At 32.6% G+C, this 15,214-nt stretch overlaps 3 protein-coding genes across 4 annotated transcripts; 2 read left to right on the forward strand and 1 right to left on the reverse strand.

Annotated features, from left to right (window-relative positions):
• Positions 1-276: 276 nt before the first annotated feature.
• Positions 277-3,058, reverse strand: LOC103487827 (exocyst complex component EXO70I-like). The gene is made up of 2 exons (XM_008446315.3): positions 2,168-3,058; positions 277-1,881 (listed from the first exon to the last, which is right to left on the reverse strand). The coding sequence occupies exons 1-2, from the start codon at positions 3,056-3,058 to the stop codon at positions 562-564; spliced, it is 2,211 nt and encodes a 736-aa protein (XP_008444537.1). The 3' UTR covers positions 277-561.
• A 654-nt stretch (positions 3,059-3,712) lies between these two features.
• On the forward strand, positions 3,713-6,451 carry LOC103487828 (NADH dehydrogenase [ubiquinone] iron-sulfur protein 4, mitochondrial-like). Its single transcript, XM_008446316.3, has 5 exons — positions 3,713-3,871; positions 4,441-4,529; positions 4,862-4,991; positions 5,123-5,152; positions 6,071-6,451. Exons 1-5 carry the CDS (start codon positions 3,713-3,715, stop codon positions 6,128-6,130), a joined length of 468 nt encoding a protein of 155 aa, XP_008444538.1. The 3' UTR covers positions 6,131-6,451.
• A 586-nt stretch (positions 6,452-7,037) lies between these two features.
• Positions 7,038-9,589, forward strand: LOC103487826 (uncharacterized). 2 transcript variants are annotated; one of them, XM_008446314.3, is made up of 3 exons: positions 7,038-8,289; positions 8,391-8,522; positions 9,185-9,589. In XM_008446314.3, the coding sequence occupies exon 1, from the start codon at positions 7,435-7,437 to the stop codon at positions 8,233-8,235; it is 801 nt and encodes a 266-aa protein (XP_008444536.1). In that variant the 5' UTR covers positions 7,038-7,434; the 3' UTR covers positions 8,236-8,289; positions 8,391-8,522; positions 9,185-9,589. The 2 variants fall into 2 exon arrangements, with proteins under 2 accessions (XP_008444536.1, XP_008444535.1); XM_008446313.3 differs by lacking the exon at positions 8,391-8,522 and having other exon boundaries at positions 7,042-8,289.
• The last annotated feature ends 5,625 nt before the right edge of the window (positions 9,590-15,214 follow it).

The raw sequence follows: 15,214 nt of genomic DNA on the forward strand, positions 1-15,214 counted from the left end.
ATCAATCTCTGCCACATGATAAAGTATATTTTTTCTTAAAACATTTTTGGAATTTTTCTTAAAAAATATAACCTCTATCCCTTTAAAAATTTTGAAAAATTATTTTAAATAACAAACATTCTAAAAATATTTATAAATATAACAAAAAAAAAAATCTTAATATTGATTAACTATATTTGAGAAAACCATTTTTCAGTTTAACATACCGCGGATAAAATAAAATACATGTTCAAATGTACCTAAATGTTACTCAAAAAATAATATAAATTCTCAAAGTTTAAAAGTTATTGGATAATGTCATTAGATTTCAAAGAAAAAAAAATTATAGGATATTTTATTTTGACCTCATATCAATAGTCAAATATATGTTTTGATTTTATGAAATTTTATTTCATTTGACCATATTACGTGACAATAAAACATACAACTTTCCCTTTTTCCTTTGGGGCAAATTTCTTTAAAATCTATGGACCAAAGAATATTTCAAATTTTCCACCAGGTTCCCTACAAACATCGGAATCCTTTGCGTGGTCACCAAAGCAGCACATAGCAATCTCTTAGTTATCTCAATCCAACGGCCATTATTGGTCCATCTGACCCAATCTCAGCCATCCGATCCATTGAGCCCCTTCGCTTCAACTTGCCACCCGACCCAGGCCCACTCCCACCTTCGAACTCAAAGGCCCGGCCTACAAAATCATGGATCGTCTCAAGGCCCACATAATACTTCCCGATTCCCGGCAACAAAGCCGAGTGCATATTGAAAAACTCCGTATAAGCCGGGAGTATCATCTTCAGAGTTGCCTCCTTCAACTGCTCCCGCAAGTCCATATCTGGAATGGAGTACGTCGCTCTATGTTTCTGTGAAAATTCTCTCAGTGCCTTCACGAATGATTCCATTTTTGTTTTCGCTAAAGCTTCCACCGTTTCCGTGTTCTGTAATCGCATGTCTTCCATGTCCATTACCGAAAGCAGAGGCTCCCAACATAGCATTTGATAAGTGTAAGCCGATTCTTCTGCTACTGCTTTGTAATTCTTTCTCATATACTGTTCTCCTAGCAACCTTCCTAGTTCTGTGTTTCGGATCCGCATGTAGATGTACCAGTATGTGTTCATTGAGAAGATATGCGGTAGGATTTTGTCTCTATAGCGCGATTTTTTGGATTCGACGTTTCTTTGTAGGGCTTCCATCACGTTGGAGAAGGCGTCCTTAAGCAAATTCTCCTCGGCTTCCAATTTTGAGAGAAATCCGCCCTTCCATGATTTTTGTATTTGGAGAACTTTAGCCATGGCGGAACTGTAGTTGTCGCTTGCAAGGAACTTGAGGTAGTTGACGGCGTAACGGACTAGTTTAGGAACCGATCCGTCTTTTGGAGGGGGAAATCCGTCTGAATTTCCCTCGATTTGAAGCCCGAAGTCCCAAAAAACTTTGCTAGATGCGTGCACGAGTAGCTTCTCAAGCTCTCTGTATCGTGTACGGATTTCGGCGCCGGCTTCACCGCTAAATGCCTCAGAGAATTCAGAGTCGAGTTTTTCCATGGAGTCGAACATGTCCAAGAGCTTGAACAGTTTCTGCGGCTCTTTGGTGCTTCTGGCAACGCCTTCCCCAAACCGGAAGAAGACAGTCATGATTTTGTCTGCGATCTTGACGAAGCATTCAGGCCACATCAGTCCGTCCATGATTGAGCCTAAAACCTGGTTACAAAGCTTCTTCTCAGAAATCAACACGCTCGTAGCTGCCACCTTGAAATGTTCAATCCATAGTGAAATTGCGGTCTCCAATTTTTCCCACTCCATTTTGTCAATTTCTTCTGGAGTGTAAGTTTTGAGATAGACTGGATTGAGCCGCATCAATGCTGTAGCTGCTCTTCTGTATCTAACCTGATTTATAGAACAACGATAGTTATAGAATTTGTTGCATTTTTTCATTCAGTATTTTATTTATAAATTATTATCAGTCAAATCATAAACTTCTAATTTCAATCTCGTTGGAGAAGAAGCCGGTTTTGACATAATGTTGCAGTCGTGATGGTTATTATAGTCTCCAATTATGAATTATGACTTGTAAACTATTTACTTTGATTATAATGAACAACCACAAAATTGAAAGTAAATTGATATTTTTACTTATGATTATTTTTTTTTAGTCAAATAAATGGTTACTTACCTTGACGTAAATGTTGATGCAAATATCCAAACAATCGTTAGCGGTTAGAGTTTCAGCAATTCGTTTAGCAGCTTCGATCTCCAACTCGCTTCCCATCTCAGACCCCACGGTTTCACCTTCCTTTTCTCCATCACCATCTTCGAACTTCGGTTTTCTTTGATGCTTTAGATTCTTTAATATGTTTTCAAATTCATCTTGCAGATTCAGCAGAGATTCGTCAAGCAATCCCTCAAACTTCATGTCATCAATTTCAGTTTCGTAAAGAGCTTTGAGTGTGATCATCGTCTCTTTCAGTCTGTGTGTCCGCTGTGGATCAGCAGCCTTCGTCCTGCTCAAGAACTCCACCACTTCTTGGAGTTTCTGGATCACCGATTCCCCCTCTTGGCTAATCACGCTTATGGCTGCATTCAGCCTATCCACACAGTTCACTAGTTTGATCAGCTTCTTCAGGCGTTCTTCCGGCGATTTTTCCACCGATAAGTTGGCAAAGATCGCGAGAATCTTGCGTTGGAGAAATTCGGATCGCTTAAAAGTATCAAGGAGATTGAGAGCAGGCGAAGCTGCCCGGTTGATTCTCGTTTCGAGGGCTTTTGTCGTCATCGCCAAAGATTGTAGAGGTAATATGCTTCTCGACGCTGTCGTGAGCGATTCGTCGATTGAATCTATGTTCTTCTCCATCCTCTCCAGGCTTTCGTTCAATTCCGTCGACGCTCGAAGGAGGATTTTCAAATCCGAACATGCTGATTCGAGCTTCTGGATCCTTGAGTCTTCTTCCTCCCTTGGTGCCATTGTTACTACTCCTTGGCGCAGCTTCCAAAATCGTGAAGAGATATAGGATCTACGACAAACACGATGCATGTACGAAACATAATACGACAAAAAGAAATACATTTTGCCAACTGGAGCGATGTAAACTAAGTTGCAATTGGCGTTTTCTTATCGAAACCGGACAAAGTCATACTAAGAAGCCGAGAATATGCACAGCCGGTTGATGGCAACCCTTCGAGAACCAGTCCAAACGATCTCCTTAGCTCCATGTTTCTGATTCACATAAAGACATACATCACATCATCACGCTTCGTCGCTAACATACACGGTCAAATTTTGTCTCTCTGACGCCAACGTATTGCAATCGACGAGTTTTTGCAAGGTTTACACGCCGTCGGCAAACGCATCTTTGAGTAGATTCTCGTCGGTTTCGGAGTTAGATTCCATTCGATTCCGACCGTATTCTTCTGTTGGAAGAATCCCTACGATGGACAAGCCCTACTCCACACTGCGATACACAGTTAACTAGCATAATAATTACTAACTTATATTTTATTGTTTCTTTTAACATTCCATATTTTGTTCTTATCTAAGCACCTTGGAGCAAGTTTCTTTTTCGAATGTTCTTGAAATTGTAGACGTGGCGTTGCTATTCGTTGAAAAGGATTTAAGAGGATAGCATTTTCTGGAAGCTTCGCGTTTTCTTGCAATTGAATGCAAATTTTATAAACCATTGGGAAGAAAATGTGATGGGAATAGAGGAATCTCGTCGTAAAGATGGCGAACTCTCTGCTGCGTAGGTACAATTTCGATCGTTCGAAGCTATCAGCTTTTGTTCATTGTACACGATTGCTTTCTTCCGACTCCTTGGTTGAGTTCAAGCCAGGGGAGGTCGGCTTAGCGTCCGGCATTCCTGAAGAGCATCTCAATCGTCGGGTATGCATTTCTAACGGTGAAATTAGTTGCTGTCTGTTTTGTTTAGTTTTAGATATATTGGACGAAATTTTATTGAATTCAAGTTCTGTTGTATGGTTGATTTTGAAGAATCTTAGAGAGCTAAATATGACAGTCAGATTAGAGTAAAAGTTGTCCTTTCTGAGGAAAACTTTGCTGAATGAGTTTCATGGGTGTCTGTGATATCGTGTTAAATAAACATGGAATTATATCTCAATTGCAGTAAGAGATTGCGAGGTCTTTCATTTTTTGTTCTCATGTGTGATTCTCGACCATAGGAGTTTAGCATGCTTTTGTTGCATTAAGCGCGTTCCTTCATTATTAGGAGCGTTTAGAAATAGAAAGAGTTGGGAAGTTGAGGGAGAGACAACAATTGATACTGTAATTTCTCTTTCTTGTACTGCAATGCTTTATAATGTCCTCGCTTCTGATTGGTATAAGTATACTAACAAATTATAATGAAGGAACTGGTATTATAATGTTATAATGCTGTTACTGTCAGTATTTGAGTTTATGGATGAACTGATTGGATTCTCCTTTATGCATTGCAGGTTATAATCTACTCACCTGCTAGAACCGCCACGCAACAAGGCTCTGGGAAAGTTGGGAAATGGAAAATTAATTTTCTCTCCACACACAAGTATGATTCCTCAATTGCAAATCCCGGGCTGACTTCTCTGTTCACTTAATCTTTGTCGGATACCAACAGATACATATTTTATATTATTTTTGTTTCCATTCCTTCCATTACACATGATTTTATATTAGTCATGTACCATTTTTTTCCTTGCGGCAAATCATTCATCACTTGCTCAAATGGGTTTCGGGTTTTGTTCTCATGCCTTTTCAAGATAATTTAAATCTGAAGCAATTATTAACAAGCAAGCTTGCTGAATATTGGTTCCATTTTCCCATAGCTATTCTAGATGTTGTGGATCAATCGCCTTTTCTGATCTGGCCCCATTTGTTTAGGTGGGAAAATCCCTTGATGGGATGGACATCCACAGGAGACCCTTATGCTAATGTCGGCGAGGCATCCCTTACTTTTGATAGTGCAGAAGCTGCAATGAGGTTTGCTGAAAAGCATGGCTGGCAATACGAGGTTACACTGAAATTTTCTTATCATTTGCAATTGATACAGTTTTTGAGACTTCCTTTTACATAAGACTGGTACAGAAACAAATTTATGTTCTGAAATCTGGTCGCTAACTGTCTTGAGAATTCCTATTGTAGGTTAAGAAGCGCCAGACACCAATTCTTAAGGTAAATTTATTGTTGATTAATTCCTGAAATTACTCTTTCATGATGCCCCTTTCAATATTCTCAGCATGTTATTGGCCAAAAAGCTCCAGCTTCTTTCTTCAACAGCCACGTTGTTTTTGTGACCATTTCGAATGAACTGGAAAGGAATTTACAGATTAACCTATATGGTTTGTCCAGTTTATAAATAACACCTATGCACTTTCCTAGATGATCCAAACATCACGAGAAATTGTATCATTTCTATAAAATGTTATCGGGCAAATTCGCAAACTACCAGATGTTAAAAGTAAGAATATGATTTGACGTGCATCCATATTTTGTGCACCTCTCTTGAACCACGCACAAATAAAAAATTTAAAATAAAACTATAATTAAAGAATTTGATGGAACTGGAAGTAACAAAGATCATTGCAATAATTAGAAAGAATTAATTGTTACCCCAACACTTTGGGAAAAAAATACTCCCTTGGTTTTAAATCATATAGTTCAACGCTAAACCTTTAAAATACATAAAACTTTATCGAGATGCCTGGGGTAGCCATCCCAATGTTCTCTAACTTTAAAGTTATTATAAAGGTAGCAACTTTAGAGATAATAATTAAGTACATAATAACATTTTTAAAAGATTACAGATATAGGAAAATCTATCGCTTATCATGGATAGATTCTTATGATAAAATCAATGATAAAACAATTTTTGCAATATAATATATTAATGATAGATTCTATCATTGATAAATTATGAGTCTAATTACTATATTTTCTACAGGATTATAACTTTAGGAATTTCTTTGAACACTGTATTCTTTTCTATTGTGCTTTGGTCCTTTTCTTTGACAGGGCCGGTCAGAGTGATGAGCCAGTCCTACTTGTTCTTTGACTGATTATAGGCTTCTCTTGTTTTTTAATCTTGTGCAGCCGAAGTCCTATGCAGACAACTTCAAATGGAAAGGACCACCGAAAGCTGAGGAAAATTAATTTGGAGCTTCAGGCATCCCAAGCATGGAGCTGGCTGAGCGTCAAGTGTGAGAATCTAATATTTGATACATTACAAGTTTAGGATGGTTTTATAGTTGTGTATAGAATATGTGAATTCTAGATCCTTTGCAACCTTGGTCCTGTTCTCGAGAGAATTTTTAGAGCATTTTAAATAAAAATTACTTATGAGTTGGGATGAAAAATCACTCAAATTGGGAGTCTGGGAGCTGGTCTAATGGTCACTTAATATTAAAATTAACTTTTGTAAGTTACAAGAGGATGGGTCCTTTACGCTTTGTATGATATCTATTTATTTTCAAATTGTTTTGGTGGCAAGTGTGCTAAACGCGTAATACCGACGTGGCTTTAGGAATAAATAAAATGTTTATGGAAATATCGAAAAACAAAGTTTCTAGAAAGATTATAAAATAAAAATATTTGACTCTTTTTTAAGCAAATACCTTTTTTTAATGGCATTTCAATGTTTGTTTTTCTTTCTGTATAATATATAGGGTGGAAATTTAATTTTATACTTAAAATTCTGCTAGTAGTTAATTTTTTTCATAGCTGTGTATCCATAGTGATATTTTGTTATTCTTTCTCTTAGATAGTATGTTATGAAATTATTATATTTAACAAAAGAGATAGTTGCTAATATATCAACCCAAAGTATTATTAGATAGATCATTATACAAAATAATATACAAAGTTTAGATGTAATTTTATAACAAGTATAGTAATAATTGAAATTACATCTTTAAATTTTCAAAATTAATAATTTAATAATTGAGATTTCAAACTTACGTAAGTATATAAATTGTATTTACTATATAAGTTTGGGGATGTAAATATCATTTGTGAAATAGTGCTTCTAAGAATTTTATTGATTATTAGTACAGTGGAATTTCAGTTGAGGTAATCTATGTATGGTTGAATTCTAATATTTAATAAGTTTCTTTAGAAAATATAGCAAAAATGTCTATGCTTAGGCAGAACAGATTAGTGTTAAATGTAGGGTTAAATAAAAAATAGTGTTGGGTTAGTTTCATGCTTAATCTTTCTTTTGCGTAAGAATCGGGGAATCGGTTCGGATTGGAGCCAAGGCCGTACATTCTTCTTCAGGCAACAAAATTCCATTGGAAAAATGGTTGCAGTCCGTTCCATTTTCCAACTCCAAAACGGTCCTATTGGCCGAATAAAGAATTTACTTCCACGAACTTGTCTTTTCTTCTTCACTGATTCGATTTTCTACTGATTGATGTAAAAAGGCAACAGTTCTTTAGAGAATCCGTTTCCATTTACCAATGGAAGAGTGGGGCCGGACCCGGATTCCATCTCGGCCCTCCAACTATGTCACTATTCTTGATCTTCGAGAACGGTGGCTTAAAGAAAACGAGCGAGAGCACAAGGAGAAGGAAGATTTGAAACAGCTTGAGCTAGAAGAACGGCAACAGAAGGTTCCGCGGACGGAACCTGAGAAGAAGGATGATCAGAAGCCGGTGGTCCGGAAGCCACGAAGAAATGCTTCTTCTTGGAGCAGGAATGGGCGTGAGAAGGTTCGGATGTATTATCGAGCTGTACCGGTGAGTAATCCGCAGAATGTGAACGAGACGTGCAAGAAGATTGAGGATGAACGCGAGCCTGAGCTGCCTGTTCCTCCAATTGAGAGAGATAAGAAGAAGGAAAAGAAGGGTCGCAAGAAGAAACGTGGGGCACAAAAGGGAAAGATGGATAAGACGTCACCAACACCCGAGGAGAACTTGAAGGAGGAAGTCTGGGAGAAGGAATGTGAGGTTGGGGTGCAGAATGGGAAGAAAAATGTTAGGGCAAGAAAAATTGATGAAAAGAAGGGGACTGGGAGTCAACGTGGACCTGAGAAAACTGGCTACGCTCATGAGATGAAGGAGATGGAAAACAAATTAAGTCTTATTTCAGTGAGTTTGGAAATTAAAAGAGGGACGAATAATGGTGTTGACAGAGGTAGTAGCAGTCAAGGCAATCGGAATTTCAGATATCATCGGAATCTTGATCGTCGGGGTCCTCGTAAACAGAAGGATGTTAAAATGATTTGGGTGAGGAAAGATGAGCTTTCAAAAGGTGCATAGTATACAGTTTATAAATCTTGGTTTATTCTGAATCACAAGAAGATAGCTAATCTGGTGAGCATTTCCCTTCTTGGGTTTTGATTATCTTTGTGATTAATAATAGTATCTAAACTAGTTGAATTTCATGGTTTCTAATGAACACACTGCTTCCTTAGAGAAACTGGAGGTTGATTTAATGGTATAGGTGAGGGGAACCAGATGGAACATAAGGAATCAAAATTGAGGGTCTGGATTGTTTGAACGTTGATGTTGTAAAAAACATAACTGTAGAAAACACTCGGTAAAATGTAAGTGAGCCATCTGTTTTTTTTAGGGATTGTCTATGGTGGGTGCATAGAAGCTAACATAGCCTACATATACATTTGTGCCTGGTTATAATTGCTTTAGTGGGGCAATAGTAATTTGTACACGAGAAGGCATCCTATGCCACATTTTCACCCCTTATGTTTTGCCTTTTAGAAATATGAGGTTTACAGTCCCTTTTCAAGTTTTAGTAAAGTTTGGATCGATTTTTCTATGTAATATATGATTCTGCTATAAATAATTAGATTATGAATATAGATAATTTTCATATATAGGCTGTAGATAGTATTTTATTAGTATAGTGATACTCTGACAATTCTTATTGGAACTAGTTGAAAAAGAAGTCATTGTGTTAACCAATGTCAACCATGCTTCCAAGTTGTAACAATGGGTTCGTAATAAGTATGTAAAGTGTTGTTTAGTTTATATCGAACATATGTTTTATGACGTGATTTACATGATAATCTATATTATTATGAGCCCTTAGATAGTAGGTAGGTCACAAGTTTTAAGTCTTGTATAATCCCCACAAGTATTAACTGATTGTGCTCATGAGACTAACCCAACAACTTATACTTTTCAATTTAATGTGATTTTTGATAAGGATCTTTGTCATCCTATCCCTGATTTTTCTTTTTCTTAACAGGTTAGGAATCTATTCAGAGTAAGAAGAGAAGAGACAAAAATAAAGTACATTGTTGTTCTTATGTGGTGAAACACTTTGAATGTAGGTTAGAACTAGTGGATGGTGATAACTATATGAAAGATCAAGTAGTTAACTAGATATTTGTATAGCACATGAAAAAATCCGATCCAAAGAACACAGACTCATACCGTAGATCCAGCTCATTTTATTCCCCTCTTTTGCAAGTCTCTCTCTTTAACTTCTTCCTTACTAATTACTTTCTCGTGTATAGGCTGATATTCAGTAGGTGACACTCCTACAAGTTTCCCCTCTTTCTTTAGGGATTAGTTCTCGTACTCGATCATTCACCTGTTGGAAACTATGATCTTATATTGAGAACAATACGTGCATTCTTTTATTTGAGAATCGATAAGTGTGCTATTTAGGTGTGTTTTATAGTCTCTTGCTATCTAATTAGTTTTTGAAAATTATGTTTGGTTTGTTGCAACTTTTTTACCATGATTTTTATATTTTCTATCTAAATACTTCAATAATTTTCTTTGTTGGGTAATCAATTTGTTTTCTAAATCTATGATAACTTGCAATTTAGTTGAGTTGTTAGCTGAGTTTCAAAAACAAAAACAATTTTGAAAACCTTTTTTTTTTTGTTAATTTGCTTGGGTTTAAGAACTTTTAAGATTTTGTAGTTAACAAAACTTAAAAACGCTTGGATGGAAGCAATAATTATAGGCGAGTATTTAGTTTGCTTAAACCTAATTTGTTAACTTTGGCAGCCAAATTGTTGTTTGCATGCTTTTTATTGTACATTACTTTTCCTTTCTTATTGGTCCCTTTTTAACAATTGGCATCTTTTTTCCTAGTTTAACATCTTGATCGGAAGAATTTAATCAAAATTACATCTTAGTACGAGGCATTAAGCTTTTATCCATATGTTAAAATCTGCATAAGTTACAAGTCAAACGTTCTTGTACAAAATAACTGCGATATTACTTTTCTCGGAGAAATATTTTGAGCATGAATTAGAAACTACAAACTTCAATAAAATTACAAAGTGTTTTAGTCAATTGAGTGATACTCCAATTAGCTTTTAAACAATTTAGCGTGTTTATTATTTATATAATGTTTGCATTAAATAGCATTTGGTTGTTTATTTTCGATGTTTTGTAATGTGACCGTGTCGATGAAATATCAATGTGTAGATAGAAAATTTAATTAATACCACAATCTTTTAACTCTAATAGGCATGGCAGGCATGTATGTAGTAAAGGTAACAAAGATTGATTGGAGTTGGGTGATGTGTTGAACAACAAGATTAATTAGGTTTAGGTGGGTTAGTTGGCCAACCCAAAGAAAAAGCATTTAAAAGTAAATTACTTGATATGGAAGCTATGAATCAATTAAAACAGTGTAATTACCTAAAGAAGGAAAAAGGAGTCAATTGAATCATTTTATACTCTCTATGAATATAATTCTTTCCTTATTTCTTCACTCAAATATTGTCTCTATTTTTTCTTCTGCTTTATCTTATTTGTAGTAACTCTGAAGAAGAATCTCTAAAGAAAATATAATATATTCAAAAGGCAATAACCCAAAAACAAAATTGAAACATTATTATTTCTAATTCCTTTGATAGTTTCTAAACGAGTCTCTAGAGTTGTAAAATTATATTACCACATGCAAACAAAACTAAAACTAAAAATAGGAATACACGTTGCTATGGCTCGTAATATCAATGGTCGGTTTGTTATCCAAAGTTAGGTTTCTATTAACTATTAATGATACTTGTAGGAAAGCATAATGTTTTATAGCATAAATCCAACCTTCTGTTTTATGTCTTATTTCATTAAATGCTTAATAAAATAGTAATTCTAACATCTCATTCCAAACTAAGTAAAAGTTAATTGATAAATGTCCTTAACCAAAAGAAAGAAAAATAAAAAATCCGATATGTCTCAAAGTCCAAACAAAGCGAAAATATCTCCTTTTCTATTTCGTTTTTTTTTAAAAAAAAAATTCTAAATTATAAAAAAAAATTTCAAATTAGTTTTTACTTTCAAAAGCATTACTCTTGCAATAAATTTTTTTAAAAAAAAAAACTACCTAAAAATGTGTAGCAAAATGATTTTATTTTTCAAAGTACAACACATATAGAATTTATATGCTACTGTCCAAAAAATAAAATGAATATTTGATCTATATATATATATATTGAATTATTATTCCGAAAAATATAAAATAAAATTATTATTATTATGAACATTTAAAATAAATCATATTCAAAATATATAATAAAATTTTGGACTCCATCCAAATATTAATAGACTTTTTATTATTACTCTTAGAATCTAAAATTCTGTCATTTGTTGTAAATATTTTATCAAATTTATCATTTTTAACCATTTTTCTTCTTTTTATTATTATTATATAATGTATCATCGGATTAAATGTCGTCCACTCGCAAGAGACATTTTGGTCCACTAATTTGATTTTGTATTGTTTCTGAAAATGGTCCATCATCAAATTGGAAGGGCAGATAAATGGACCATATTAAAGATATTGAAATGTACTACTATATCTCTTTTTTCATTTCCTCCTCTACATATCATCTTCCTCTCTCTCTCTCTCTCTGTCTTTTTCTTTTAGTTCTTTTATTTTTTGTCACGCTCGTGCAATAAACATTGATTTATATGTATTCATTTATTCATACTCAATTTTTGCTCTCTTCCTCTTTTCTAACTTTTGTTATTTTCATTGCTTCCTTTAACATGTAAAATTTAATCCATTATAGAAAAAAAAAAATGGTCCAATTACTGAGATTTTAAACAATAAATCATTTAACATTTAGTTACCCTTAAAATATAATATCTAGAAAGTAGTTTAAGTTGGGGAGTTGTGGGAACCACTGGAATGAATGATAGAACTTAGAAGGATATCCTCTATCTTTGTTAATTAATTAGACTTCTTTTTAGTGTGAAAAGTCAAAATTCTTTTAGAAAAATTATTGAAGAATTGTTGAAAATATTTACAAATTATAACAAATATTTTATAATAATAGATACGGATAAATCTATTAATATCTATTAAATGTATTGAGATTTTTGTATTTTGTAAATATTTTAGTTTACTATGCAATATTTGAAAATATCCATTTTTCTATCTGTCTTTTTTTCTTTCTATGCTTTTAATTTTCGATCTTTTCTTTACATATAAAAAAAAAATCATGAAAAAAAGTCTCTCGCTATGCTATCATTACATTCTAAAGCATAGGTTTGAATACAAAGTTAAAACCTCATAAATCACGAAAATCTACGTTTGTTCTCTTTTTCATCTAAAGAAAATTGTGAGTTTTTTTTTTAATATAAGTTTGATCCATATAATTTTTAAAAATTTGGCTGTTTATAATTTTAGATACTATAATTTTAATCATTGTTAAATCTCACGAATAGTCTTTATTGTTAGATAAAATTTTCGTAACAAAGTCACTTTCTTTTAACATTTATAATTAAGATATTATATTTTATTTTCTAAAATATAATTATTTTTTTTTATCTTCTAAAATTTATATATGATAGTATGGATATAACAAAAACAAAAACTATATAAAAGAAAATTCATAAATAAATTTTCTCAAGAATAAAATTGAAGAATCATCATCGTTATTATTATTACAATATATGGGGAGAAGGAAACATTTAACCTCAAAATTTTGATGTTAAATTGAACTATGCCCAACTCATTGTATCTATCTAATAATTTTTGAATTATATACATAAGAAAGAGATCTTTAGGAATGGGGAGAAGAAGTTTTAGGTGTCTTTTCCATCAACGTCGTCTTCAATCAAATACGCCAACTCCTTATCTATCTGCTTTCCGAAGATTATTGAAAATGACCCAACCTCTATTTTTGTATTTTTGTAGATTCTTTTATAATTGCTTTCATACATTTCTTAGTGCTTAATTATTTTTTAATAACTATTTTGTCATTTCTGAAATTCACAATAATAATAATAATAATAATAATAATAGTAGTAGTAGTAGTAGTAGTAATAGTAATTTTCTGTAGTATTACCTCCCTTTTTCCACTTCCAAATTGATAAGGAGATTTGATTTGTTTGAATTTGCAAATGAGTAAATAATTCAACTCCCTTTATCTTTTTTAAAAATTTCTCTGTTATATCTTAATAAAAAAATATCCAATTATTGAGATCTCATCTATAAATAGAACTAGATTCGATTCTCTCAAGTTTTTATGGGAATATATATATTATATTGAAGTAAAAATATTAATGGGCATTGATATTAATAATTTAAATTTTGTAATATTCAATAGTAGTAATTATTAATATTTGGTTATTTTTCTAAAAAATTATTTCAATAACAAATAAAGCTGTGATTGGTATATTAATTACGTAACTAATGTAAATTAACACTATCAATATATATACTATTTATACGAGATATTATTTAATTGATATTGATTAAACATATAAAATAACATATTAACATATACCAATTTATCACTCACGTAAAATATTGTTATTGTTAATATTTATTTTCTTAAGAAAAAAAAAGACAGAGAGAGAAATTGATATTTTCATTTTTATTTTATTTTTTGAGATTTTGATGGTAATGATTAAATGTCACATTTAATGCAAATATGATATATGGGACAACAATATAGTTCATTTAGGGTTGCTATCATTTAATTGATTTTCAGTGAGATTTGATGATGACGACATGTTCGGTGGTTTTATAGATATGATTTGGAACCATTATTCATTATTTATATGTGGCTTTGCTCTTCAATTTAAACAATAACAATAATAAACAATATACATGATTTAATTATCTTGAACTCTAATCTCTTGCTCACAAAGTTAAGGTGGTTGGGTCAATAATCCAATTTATAATTATATCTTGGATTCAACAAAATTAAAAGAAATTAATTCTAAATATTGCATCAAGACACAAAGTCTGAAATATGGAAATTCATCTACAAATTTAAACCTAGACTATTATATAATAATAATAATAATAATAATAATAATTTCAAAATTCTTTATAACTAGAGTATTATATCTATAATAATAATTTACAAATTCAAACCTATGATTATGAAAAAAATATAAAGTTTTAATTGTTATAATCTTAAAAGTGAAATGTACAATGTGTTTGAGCGGTATTTTTTTTTTTTACTTTTAACTTATCTTCTTCTTCGTCTAATTGACTCCTATTTTTCTTTTTCGAGAAAAACAATCCTATTTTTAATATACTATACTTTAGATATTTTTAGAAAGTGGGTAAATCATCTTTTTCTTTGTATTATGGGAGTTTGAAATAAATGAAATTGGAAAAAAGGTCCAAAATTAATTATGTTTATGTACAATCTTTCATCACATTAAGTGTATACAATAATTTCAAATTTTAAATATCTATCTCATATATTGTAAAAAAAAATCTTATATTTTAATATAACAGCAATTGTTTTTATTCTAAATTTATAATTTTGTTCTGTGGGTGTATACAGAAAAATAGAAAACTAAAGTATGATATATTGATATTTTACCTGGTACTTAGATTCTAGATATACTTCTCTTATTTATACTTATATATTTTAGTTTTCTGGAATCACAAATTGTATGTACTTTAAGAGAAATCTCTAACCTAGTCTTATTGATTTAATTCTGATATTGCTTAAGAATCCTGCTGGGTTAATCAAATTGTCTAGGGTTTATAATAAACTAGAGCCAAAGCCCACCAGAGACCCCTAATATCCTATGAAGAGGCAGCTTAGGGGACTGTACATCCCACAATGAAAAAAGGTCGAGACCTTGCATCTTAAATTGACTAGTAGAGCTCAATGTTTTATATACAACATCAGCCAAGCTCAAGAGATAACCTACATCTCGGTACCCTGCAACTTCAAAAGGTCATAGTCTCCCGTACACCATCGTATGTCAACTCGGTCAGACCAACGAAAGCAAGTCGGTGAATAAGCCCTTGAAAGGCTCACGATGATGACAAATGTAA

Source organism: Cucumis melo, chromosome 3 (assembly GCF_025177605.1).
Source record: "Cucumis melo cultivar AY chromosome 3, USDA_Cmelo_AY_1.0, whole genome shotgun sequence".
In the NCBI taxonomy this organism is placed as follows: domain Eukaryota; kingdom Viridiplantae; phylum Streptophyta; class Magnoliopsida; order Cucurbitales; family Cucurbitaceae; genus Cucumis; species Cucumis melo.